The 12,381-nt window shown below is 43.3% G+C and overlaps 1 protein-coding gene across 1 annotated transcript; it reads right to left on the minus strand.

The window, feature by feature from the left end:
* Window positions 1–2,607: 2,607 nt before the first annotated feature.
* Window positions 2,608–11,685, minus strand: LOC120742397 (NACHT, LRR and PYD domains-containing protein 1-like). The gene is made up of 4 exons (XM_040045691.1): window positions 10,521–11,685; window positions 8,526–8,699; window positions 3,412–3,585; window positions 2,608–2,781 (listed from the first exon to the last, which is right to left on the minus strand). Exons 1-4 carry the CDS (start codon window positions 10,574–10,576, stop codon window positions 2,766–2,768), a joined length of 420 nt encoding a protein of 139 aa, XP_039901625.1. The 5' UTR covers window positions 10,577–11,685; the 3' UTR covers window positions 2,608–2,765.
* Between the last annotated feature and the right edge of the window lie 696 nt (window positions 11,686–12,381).

Consider the following 12,381-nt stretch of genomic DNA (forward strand, 5'->3'; position numbering starts at 1 on the left):
TACTGCTCAGGTCACTGAGAGACTCCTGTAGACAAGCCAGGCTCTGGATCATCACAGAATCCTTTAAAAGATCAAAACAAAGAACTTTAATGGACAAACAGAAATCTTCTTTCATGAGAACAAAAGTAGGTAGAGTTCCTGATTCAGTGACTCAAATAACAAAAACAAAACTCCAAAACACAAACTTAACAATGTGGTGTATGCTGTACAGTGTAGTGAGGAATGCCCAGACCTCTACATTGGAGAGACCAAACAGCCACTTCACAAGCGCACAACATAGAAGAGTCACCTCCACAGGACAAGACTCAGCAGTTCATCTGCATCTAAAGGTCAAAGGTCACTCTTTGAGGATGCCAGTGTTGACATTTTGGACAGAGAGGACAGATGGTTTGAAAGAGGAGTGAAAGAAGCCATCTATGTCCACTGTGAGCGGCCATCTTTGAACAGAGGCGGTGGTTTACGACACCAACCGTCTGCCATCTATAATCCAGTTTTGAGATCCCTCCCAGACGCCTTAACGCCACACCTGTTTTCACACCTTGGCTTGTGATTAGGTTGAGGATCATCAGGGGGTCCTTTGTCCCTCTTTGGGGGGGAAACTCCCACAGAGTTTAAATCTGGGACTCTCCACCATTTGACCTTAGAACTGAAGAAGCTTCTGGGATGAGAGGTGAAACGTCTTCAAGCAACTTAAAGAAGTCCAGACACTTTTCTTTCCAAGCTCCTTAGACTACGATGACCTGGATGACTAAGAACCTTCACAGACACATGCTAACAATGTGCTGCTTTCTAGTTATTATTTGTGCACCAAGATGCGCCACTTTCAGATAACGTTCTGGTCTCTTTACAGTGTAAATGCATATTGACAATGACTCCACAGTTTTCAGTATTAGGAGTTTTGAATTCATTTGTTGTTTTCTCTGAAGTTGATGAGGAGCTCCTCCTGTGCTGATGTGTGCTTTGTGTGATGTAGGAGGTCGGTGAGCAGACCTGTGGAGCTGTGGAGGTGACGGCTGTCTGAGACGGAGCGTCTGCCTCTGCTGTGAGTCTCCTTCATGTTTCTCCACATGTATTATCTGTGTTTCCACCACTGGAGGGCGCTGTGGATTATTGATGTGTGGGAACAGTAACCAATCACTGCAGTCTGAATGCTTCTCTTTGGTCATGTGACCATTTGATCTCTGATCAGTGGCTGTGTCCCAATTCAGGGTCTGCACGCTTGAAGTATGCGCACTACGCGTACTACGTACGGTGCGTACTATAAGTACGAAAAGTGCGGAAGTGAGAGGCTTGTGAAATGGGACGGTATACGCTTCGTCGCGCTGTTCAGGTTGCCTAGCAACCATGATACTAACCGCGAGACACGTTACATACAGCATTGTTTGACAGAAATGAAGGAGAAAAATGTTTTGTTGGTCATTCATTTTTGTCATGACATCACTTTGATTAGTTGAGTATCTGAGGCTGAGACCACAGGACTGTAAAACATGATTGTTGGGCTTCATGTCTGTGCTGAACAGTCATTTAAGATTAGTTAGTAAATAACAAGGGTTAACCCTAACCCTAACAATGAGGTCATGTGACTTTGACCTCCTAATTAATACAAAAACACATGAAGGGAGAAATTATCCGTAGAGACCAAACCAGTTTGAGTCTATGGGGACTGAGTCACTGCTGCCTCTGCTGGATGTCAGAGGAACTGCAGGGATCACCTTCATTGTTGTTTTTGTCTTCATCTGATCACTGAGCGCATTTTGACTTATTTCACTGTTCAGGACATTTTTGATGTGTCTTAATGTCACGCTAGGAGTGACAGGAAGTGACCTATAGCCTGCTTGACAAAATAAAAGCTCTTTTTAATCGGCGTGCAGCATTGAGTCTGTGAAACTTCTGGACTATTGATCAGGTTCAGTTAATCAATCACAAGCTGTTTGTGGACAGAGTGGTGCTGGAGCAAAGATCACGGGTTCATTTAAAGGTCAAATGTGAGTCTCCTGTGTTAAAAGCCGCCTCACTGCCCAGTTAAACAGCAAAGATTAAAAATGATTCAAAGGTTTCAGTCACAGATGAGAAGCTCGTGTTGTGTCTTTTCTCCCAGCTGTTCTTCATCTCACCTCACTTCTCCAATCCGTGTTTCCAGGTATTTCTGAGGCTGCTTTAAAGGCGGCAAAAGGTCTGGATCAGATCCACAAGAGAGAAAAGCAGGAACAGATAAAGTCCAAGTCATTCATTTGATTCCAGTCAACACATTTATTGATCATTAGTAGCCACATTAAAAATTAAGCACTGATTCATCCACTAAGGCTCAAACTGCACATATCCATGAAAACATGATATTTATGTTATAAAAACATGATGTTTATTATTCAAAAGGGTTTGAAAGCCTTTCCAGGTGAGTTTGATCCAGGAGGGTCTGAAGCCAGAGTGAGACAGAGACTGTGCAGAGACTGTAGAAGGACAGAGCAGCAGCAGAGCAGTCCAGATACACTGATGATCCTCTGTCAGATCCAGAGGGACACACAGGGATGATGCTGGACTCTACATTGTGTCTGACAGTGGAGCTGTTCTCAGAGCAGTTCACTCTGCAGCACTGACAGTCATCTGCACTTCATTCCTCTGTCAGTCACTGCTGGATGAAGCTCTCCTCTCCACCTCCCAGTAACATGGCCCAGTCAGAGCGTCTCTACACACAAGCTGCTGCTGCTTCATCCTATCTGGATCATCAGGACACAGCTCATCCTCTTTCAGCACACACACCATCCTATTTACAACCAGTTCCACCTGCAGAGAGAAGAAGGAAGAGCAGAGGAACTAAACAAGTGTTTCCAGAGACTCTTCATCAGCTGTCAGTCAGTGATGCAGCACATCCAGTATAAAGGGCAGCAGGGACTTCAGTGCTGGGACTGTACTAGGACTCATTGTTGCTTCACTTTTTCTAATCTTTGGATTTTTATTGAAGTTGATGAAAATGTTTTTGACTCCTAGTTTTAGTTTGGACTTTCATTCATTAGAATAACCTTGGTGTGTCCACTCTGAGCTCTGTAGGAACCCCAACAATCCAGATGGACAGTTCCAGCTGTTAACTGGAGGAATACCAGCCAAACATCTGCTCTCACTAAACTCTTCCTCACCTACAGACCGTGTTCTTCACTGCCTTAAATTCGGAAATTAATGCAGTCATTCGTCTGCGTGCTGCTTTTTCTGACCTGTTACTATAGTGACCATGAAAGTCACAAAAGGCAGAAACAGGAAGTGTTTGTGTCCAATCCTGAAGCCTGTCACCATTCTCCTCCCACAGCTTCACTGAGAAGCTGCAGCTTTACAGGAAACACTGCATCTTAGTTTCATACTGACTGTGTTTAGTACAATACTGCTGACAGCACCACCCACTCACTCCAACACTCTACTGACCTCAGAGTCTCCAATCTGTAGTCTGGACTCTCCTTAAGATCACACAGCTGCTTCACGTCTGGATCCTTCAGGTTGTTTCCTCTCAGGTCCAGCTCTCTCAGATGGGAGGGGTTGGACTTTAGCGCTGCTGCCAGATAATCACAGCTTATCTTTGACAAACCACAGTTCCACAATCTGTATAAAGAATGAAAGATGTAAGTTTATTAGACAAAGTGTGAGCTTGAAATCATTCAGTGTTTCATAATCTGTTCAGAGCTGAAGAAGGTTCAGAATGTAGAAGTGTAATAAAATGGAAACTCCAAACAGCTGAAGCCAGCAGGAAACAGCTTCAAACAAGAAACTGTGCAGAGTTTTCGGACCATATGCCCCAATGCAGCCAGTTGGATTTTGGAGTTTTGAATCTCTGTTCTGTGACTAAGTCCTTAAATTATTTCTTCCAGTCGGTCCCACAAGACAGACTAAGTGTTGGACATGTGTTGTGGCTCCATCTAGGGAGCTTCTAAATGTGATGTGTTGGCTGCTCTGGGTCTGTCAGGTCACAGCACTGAAGAGAGTTCAAACTGGGCACACAGTTGTTCTAGACTTGACCCGAGATTGTCTGAAACTGACTGGGCGATTTTTACACATGTTCCACTCCTCCTTGGAACAACAGGAAGTTCCCAGCATATGGAAACAAAGGTTAAGTGTCCTATGGCATTCAGTGATGATGGTGCTGTGGCCCCACCACCTCCACCTCTTTTGAAAGGAACTAACTGTAATCTGAAGCTTCAAATGGAACTAAGACTTCCTCCACTAGGTGGCAGTGTCTGGTGAGAAAGTGCTAGTGTATCTGGTCTGTAGTCAAAAACAGGAAGATGCAGGATTTGGGCTGAAATGGCGAAAAGTGGCAAAGCAAGAAGGTTGTAGGTTAAAGCTTGTTGGTCAGCTGGGCCTTTCTTTGGAGGTTTGATGTTCCCCGTAAGTCCAATGAAATGCTGCTTAGGTTCATTGGTGCTTCTAAATTGGCTGTAGGTGTGGATTTGAGAGAGTGCTTCTCTGTCTCTCTCTGTTGGCCCTGTGATGGACTGCTCACCTGTGCAGGTGGACCACGCCTCTTGCCCGATGACAGCTAGAGCACAGGCTCTAGGCAGCACGGTGGCACGGTGGTTAGCACTGTTGCCGCACAGCAAGAAGGTCCTGAGTTCAGTTCCACCATCAGGCCGGGGTCTTTCTGTGTGGAGTTTGCATGTTCTCCCCGTGTTTGCGTGGGTTCTCTCCGGGTACTCCGGCTTCCTCCCACCGTCCAAAGACATGCAGCTTGTGGGGATAGGTTAATTGGATAATCCACATTGCCACTAGGTGTGAATGTGCGAGTGAATGTGAGTGCGAATGGTTGTCTGTCCCTGTGTGTTGGCCCTGCGACAGACTGGCGACCTGTCCAGGGTGTACCCCGCCTCTCGCCCTGTGACAGCTGGGATAGGCTCCAGCGCCCCCCGCGACCCTGAAAAGGATAAGCAGACGCGAATGGATGGATGGATGGATGGATGGATTTGTGGCCTGAAATTCCCCAGTTAGCAGTTTGGTAGATAACTACAGTATGACATGGTAATCACATCCAGCAGATGTATTCTAACTGTAAGCTGAGCTGTGCTAAGCCAAAGCACCGGCACTTTTTAATATACAAATTACAACATTTAATAGAAACTTATTGGTCAGCATATTATTAGCCTGCTGTTAACTTCATTCCACAGAAAACTGAGAGAATCTAACAGAGTTGATAAAGAATAAAGAGAAGTGTGATGATTTAAAGCCTTTGAAGTGCTTCAGATGATCTCTGTCCACTTATGTCCACTCATTCATTAAGTTATGTAAGCTATCTAATGCAGCTTTCATCTTCACAGTCTGCCTTATGAAACTCTTTCTAACCCTGAATGTCAGAGTGCTCCTCCTTCTCTTTTCCCATCATTCATGCTGGCATTGGAGGAGATTTGGATTTTGGATTGTGTTTTGGATGATGTGTGTATGTTTGCGTTGGACTGCTGTTTGTAAAGCAAATTGCCATTTTGGTTTGGATTTCAGTGTCACTCAGACTTTAAGGTGGAATGAAGAGTTTTAGAGTTTCGCAGTGAATTATCCAGTGGAGGATTTTTCTTGTTCTTTGAAGGTTTGAAATGTGAACATTGTTCTGCTGCAGTCAATGGACTAAACCAGAGAAGAAGAAAACAGACTTTACCATGAAGATCCTCAGTGTGGGTCAGTATAATATCAGCCTGATGTCTGCAGTTTAGTGTCAGCACAACTTTCACATCATATTCATCTCAGCACAACTAAAACATGCTGACTGACCTCAGAGTTTCAAGTCCACATCCTGGTCTCTCCAGAAAACCACACAGATGCTTCACTCCTGAATCCCGCAGCTCATTGTTCTCACTCAGGTCCAGCTCTCTTAGATGAGAGGGGTTGGACTTCAGCGCTGCTGCCAGATAATCACAGCTGATGTCTGACAAACCACAGCTCATCAATCTGTATAAAGAAGGAAAGATTTAAGTTTTTTAGACAAAGTGTGTGCTTGAAGTCAGTCATTCAGTACAGGGAGTGCAGAATTATTAGGCAAGTTGTATTTTTGAGGAATAGTTTTATTATTGAACAACAACCATGTTCTCAGTGAACCCAAAAAACTCATTAATATCAAAGCTGAATGTTTTTGGAAGTAGTTTTTAGTTTGTTTTTAGTTTTAGCTATTTTAGGGGGATATCTGTGTGTGCAGGTGACTATTACTGTGCATAATTATTAGGCAACTTAACAAAAAACAAATGTATACCCATTTCAATTATTTATCTTTACCAGTGACACCAATATAACATCTCCACATTCACAAATATACATTTCTGACATTCAAAAACAAAACAAAAAACAAATCAGCGACCAATATAGCCACCTTTCTTTGCAAGGACACTCAAAAGCCTGCCATCCATGGATTCTGTCAGTGTTTTGATCTGTTCACCATCAACATTGCGTGCAGCAGCAACCACAGCCTCCCAGACACTGTTCAGAGAGGTGTACTGTTTTCCCTCCTTGTAAATCTCACATTTGATGATGGACCACAGGTTCTCAATGGGGTTCAGATCAGGTGAACAAGGAGGCCATGTCATTAGTTTTTCTTCTTTTATACCCTTTCTTGCCAGCCACGCTGTGGAGTACTTGGACGCGTGTGATGGAGCATTGTCCTGCATGGAAATCATGTTTTTCTTGAAGGATGCAGACTTCTTCCTGTACCACTGCTTGAAGAAGGTGTCTTCCAGAAACTGGCAGTAGGACTGGGAGTTGAGCTTGACTCCATCCTCAACCCGAAAAGGCCCCACAAGCTCATCTTTGATGATACCAGCCCAAACCAGTACTCCACCTCCACCTTGCTGGCGTCTGAGTCGGACTGGAGCTCTCTGCCCTTTACCAATCCAGCCACGGGCCCATCCATCTGGCCCATCAAGACTCACTCTCATTTCATCAGTCCATAAAACCTTAGAAAAACCAGTCTTGAGATATTTCTTGGCCCAGTCTTGACGTTTCAGCTTGTGTGTCTTGTTCAGTGGTGGTCGTCTTTCAGCCTTTCTTACCTTGGCCATGTCTCGGAGTATTACACACCTTGTGCTTTTGGGCACTCCAGTGATGTTGCAGCTCTGAAATATGGCCAAACTGGTGGCAAGTGGCATCTTGGCAGCTGCACGCTTGACTTTTCTCAGTTCATGGGCAGTTATTTTGCGCCTTGGTTTTTCCACACGCTTCTTTTGACCCTGTTGACTATTTTGAATGAAACGCTTGATTGTTCGATGATCACGCTTCAGAAGCTTTGCAATTTTGAGACTGCTGCATCCCTCTGCAAGATATCTCACTATTTTTGACTTTTCTGAGCCTGTCAAGTCCTTCTTGTGACCCATTTTGCCAAAGGAAAGGACGTTGCCTAATAATTATGCACACCTGATATAGGGTGTTGATGTCATTAGCCCCCCCCCCTCTCATTACAGAGATGCACATCACCTAATATGCTTAATTGGTAGTAGGCTTTCGAGCCTATACAGCTTGGAGTAAGACAACATGCATGAAGAGGATGAAGTGGACAAAATACTCATTTGCCTAATAATTCTGCACTCCCTGTATTTCATAATCTGTTCAGAGCTGAAGAAGGTTCAGATGTAGAAGTTTACAGCTACAGCTGTAGATGACCTGCTCTACCGCTCAGGCGGTAGAGCAGGTCATCTACTGATCGGAAGGTTGGTGGTTCGATTCCTGGCTTCCCCCAGTCTGCATGCCAAATATCCTTGGGCAAGATATTAACCCCAAATTGCTCTCCGATGCATCCATCGGAGTATGAATGTGTGTGAATGTTACTTAGAAAGCACCTAGAACAATGTGCTTGTGCGAATGGGTGTGAATGGGTGAATGCACAAGTTGTGTAAGGCGCTTTGAGTGCTCAGAAGAATAGAAAAGTGCTATATAAGACCCAGTCCATTTACCATTTACCATTACTGAGGCAGTAATCAAGGGATGAGAGACAGGAAGGGAACACACCTAGGGGAAATCACAACTGACAAGGCAGGGGGAAACGTAAATTGAACACACTCACATAAGACAACCCATAACCCATAAGACCCCTAACCCTTGAGTGTAATTACCCTATGATCCCATAAGGTTTAATTATGGGGAGAAGTTGTGGGTATATCTCATTATCTCAGATTTTAACCATTTACTGTAATTCTAAGGGTGCCAACCATAAATTCTAATTCTGGAGTTTTGAACCACCTTTATTGTATTCCTTCACAAGCTGAGATGTTTCAATGTAATGGGTTTTATTCCTCCACAAAAAATTCAAAAAAGGCTACTTATGTTTATTTGTATCAGGACAAGCAGGGAAGCCATGGACATCTGGACAGTCTATCAGGCTGCCTGAGTCCCCTCACCCATATCAGCCCAGAACTCTGCATTAACTACTGAGTAAGACTTAGAGGATCAGAGATAAAAAGTTCTACAAAGAATGGAACAAGACTTCCTGTATAAGGCTCTGTGGACCTATGATCGGCAGTGTCGGGACAACTTTCACATCATATTCATCGCAGCACAAGTAAAGCATGGTGACTGACCTCAGAGTTCCAAATCGACATCGTGGATTCTCCAGAAGAACACACAGATGCTTCACTCCTAAATCCCGCAGCTTGTTGAAGCTCAGGTCCAGGAGTCTCATAAGGTAGGGGTTGTACTTTAGCGCTGCTGCCAGATAATCACAGCTGATGTCTGACAACCCACAGCTCCCCAATCTGTATAAAGAATGAAAGATGTAATTTTATTAGACAAAGTGTGTGCTTGAAATCATTCAGTGTTTCACAATCCACTAAGAGCTGAAGAAGGTTCAGAATGTAGAAGTTTAGAAAATGGAAACTTAAAACAGCTGAAGCCAGCAGGAAGCAGCTTCAAACAAACACAACAAGAGAAAAAACTCTGAATGTTTGACATTAAAGTTGTACTTTTATCATACAAATATGAAAAAGACTTGAAAAAATTTGTTTTACATTCCAGAAGCCTCATAGCTTCACTTTTAAAGGTGAAGTTGGAAAGGAATATTCGAAGTCCAACCACACCTTTTTCCAGTCACATTATTAAAACAGACAAACTACAAGCTCATTTTCAGTTCAACGAGTCATCTTCTGACCTGGACTAACAACACTAGTCGTCATGTGCAGCTGGCTGTGAGACCAGTGCTCAGGGACCGTCTACAGAGTGCTACACTGAAAGAACATCACACACAAATTTTCTTCCCGCACTTTCACACAAACATCTATTGTCATTATTTTTACCAAACTCTGTGGAGTTTGGTAACCCTAACCCTAACCTTTATTGGAAATTCAAATGGGATTCAAATGGTCAGACAAAAGAGGGTGATGAGGAAATATGATTAAATGTTGTCATTTTCCTTATATACCAAAGATAATGATTGACAAATGTGTTTTTACAAACTCAGTGATGGACTTTGATCAACAGGATAACCCTGATTGTTAAGGGCATTTTAAGATAAGATAAGATAAGATAAGATAAGATAAGATAAGATGAACTGTATTTATCCCAAGGGAAATTCTTTTGTCACAAACACTCCTCTTTCAATGGAGCAGCAGCAGTCCATCTGCATCTAAAGGACAAAGGACACTCTTTCGAGGATGCCAGTGTTCACATTTTGGACAGAGAGGACAGATGGTTTGAAAGAGTGAAAGAAGCCATTTATGTCCACTGTGAGCGACCACCTTTGAACAGAGGCGGTGGCTTACGACACGAACTGTCTGCCATCTATAATCCAGTTTTGAGTTCACTTCCCAGACGCCTTAACGCCCACTCAAATCCTGGGCCATCTGACCTCAGGAAATCGCATGATAGGGTGGGGCCAGGTTTCACAATGTGCTCACCTGAAACCCTGGCTGATTGTGACCCACACCCGTTTTCACACCTTGGCTCATGTGATTAGGTAGACGATCATCAGGGAGTCCTTTTGTCCCTCTTTGGGGGGTTACTCCCGCTGGGTTTAAATCTGGCCCCCACCGCCATTTGACCTTAGAAGTGAAGAAGCTTCTCGGATGAGAGGTGAAACGTCTTCAAGCAACTTAAAGAAGTCCAGGAATTCGCATGATAAGGTGGGGCCAGGTTTCACAATGAACGCACCCGAAACTCTGGCTGATTGGGACCCACACCCAATTTCACACCTTGGCTCAGGCGATTAGAGGATCATCAGGGGGTCCTTTTGTCCCTCTGTGGGGGGATACTCCCACTAGGTTTATATCTGGGACTCTCCACCATTTGACCTTAGAACTGAAGAAGCTTCTCGGATGAGAGGTGAAACGTCTTCAAGTAACTTAAAGAAGTCCAGACACTTTTCTTTGCAAGCTCCTTTGACTACGATGACCTGGATGACTGAGAACCTTCACAGACAAGTCCAGAAGCCTTTCTTTCAAGGCTCCTTAGACTACGATGACCTGAATGACTGAGAACCTTCACAAACATACTCACTTGCAAATTCCAGAAAGCTTGGTTGTTTATAGAATAATATCATTCGGACTTTAAATGATCAGCAGTGGCAACGTTTGGATGCTGACCTGAGAGTTTCCAGTACACAATGTGGACTCCGCAGTGCAGCAGACAGAAGCTTCATGCCTGAATCCTGCAGGTTATTGTTACTCAGGTCCAGATCTTTCAGATAGGAGGAGTGTGAGTTGAGAACTGAGGACAGAGCATCACAGCTTCTCTTTGAGAGGTAACAGTGACTCAGTCTGAAAAACAAATTAATTAATTAAATCAGTCAAATGAAACATTTTTTTAAAACCCAGCAATACAATTAATGGTTATCTAAATAGCTTCATGAAAACACAACTGTCCTTCTATATCAGCATTTACTCTTTGTAAGCTCCACCTTCTCCACCTTCTGTTTCAGAAGACATGAAAACACACTGTAAATGTAGTAGAAACATTATTGATGGGAAATGTAATCTTCTCAGAGCCATTTGTACATTTTAGAGCCTGATATTGAAATGTAAGTGTGGACAGCAGGGACATTCACAGCAGAAAAGATATAAGAAGATGCCTGTGTTCAGTAAATATTACTGAACACAGTAATATGGCTACATCCACACTATCCTGGATAGATTTGAGAATGGTGTTTTCGTTCACTTATTCACTTTCCGGCTCTTTAAAATGTTGTGGTTTTTTAAATGGACTAACAATGAGGTGGAGTTGTGTCTGTGAACAACACAAAAGTACAAAGTTGCAAAAGCGAGTGAGAGTTAAAGAATTTTAAGAAAAGATATCTGGAGCATCTATAGACTGATATTTATCTTTAATAGGGTTGTCAGAATTGAGAGGAAACAAAAAGACTGCTGTATAATGCCCTCCACTATCTTAGTTTAATTGGTCACATGACTGCATCATATGACTAACATGCGTCATCATTTTAGAAAGTCTCCCTTTTCGCTGTCCACACTGTGATGTGAAAGCACAGTTTTCAAATGTATCCATTTTTGAAATGCCCATTTCCCTTTTCCTATGCCTTGTGCTTTTATTTCAGTGAACTGAGGATCTGCCGGCGGCCGTGGGACCTCAGATGGTGGGTCGTTTTCAACACTTCCTTTGTTGTAAAGCACCGGGTGAATAGACTGTAGTGGGGGGTCTTTTGTGTGGTTTTCTTTTTGGTCCCTTCTGCTGGTAAGGCCCAGTTGTCTGTTTATTAGGGCCCGAGCACCGAGAGTGCGAAGGCCCTATTGTATCTGCTCCGTTTCTTCTTCTTCTTCTTCTTATTATTATTATTATTATTATTATTATTATTATTATTATTATTATTATTATTATTATTATTCTTCAGGCAAAACAAGGGCCTTTTTGAGGGCCAAAACATGCTCAAAAACTCATGAAATTTTGCACACATGCCAGGTCTGGTGAAAAATTTTGTATTTTAATGGTTTTACATATGAGCACTGGGAAATGGCTCTAGAGCGCTACCTATGCCTTGTTAAATGCAGCCCTACGACAAAGCTTCATCTTTGGTCAGTGTCAACTACACCCTTGTGCCATGTTAAATTGCGGAGCTTTTGAGTTTTCGTGATACGGTGAGGCGGTGACGCCACGGCGAATTTCGATGACTCGCCATGAAAATCTTATTGCCTCTCATTCTGTCATACATTGTCCGATCTGGACCAAAGAGCACACATATGATAAGGCTCCACCCCTGAACATATTTCAACTGCCATATTTGACATAAGGGCCAGCGCCACCTAGTGGGAACAGGAAATGTCATGTTTTACACTTTGGGATACAGTATTTTGATGGGTGACATCTGCAGCCTCAAATTTCTCCAGGAAAGCCTTAAGGAGTTGGTCTTGGGTTACAGTGAAAACTGTGAGTTTTCGCGAAAGGGTGTGACCCCAGCAGCATGGCGAACTTTCATGTCTCGCCATGAAGAAACAA

This window comes from Simochromis diagramma, unplaced genomic scaffold (assembly GCF_900408965.1).
Source record: "Simochromis diagramma unplaced genomic scaffold, fSimDia1.1 OVJJ01000709.1, whole genome shotgun sequence".
In the NCBI taxonomy this organism is placed as follows: Eukaryota; Metazoa; Chordata; class Actinopteri; order Cichliformes; family Cichlidae; genus Simochromis; species Simochromis diagramma.

What these genes read in the sequence shown, in the direction of transcription:
- LOC120742397 (XM_040045691.1), bottom strand. Translation starts at nt 10,576, where the DNA reads ATGAAGCTTCTGTCTGCTGCACTGCGGAGTCCACATTGTGTACTGGAA. An exon ending in TGTGTACTGGAAACTCTCAG is followed by an intron (nt 8,700 to 10,520) that starts GTCAGCATCCAA and finishes TTCTTTATACAG; the next exon opens with ATTGGGGAGCTGTGGGTTGT. An exon ending in TGTCGATTTGGAACTCTGAG is followed by an intron (nt 3,586 to 8,525) that starts GTCAGTCACCAT and finishes TTCTTTATACAG; the next exon opens with ATTGTGGAACTGTGGTTTGT.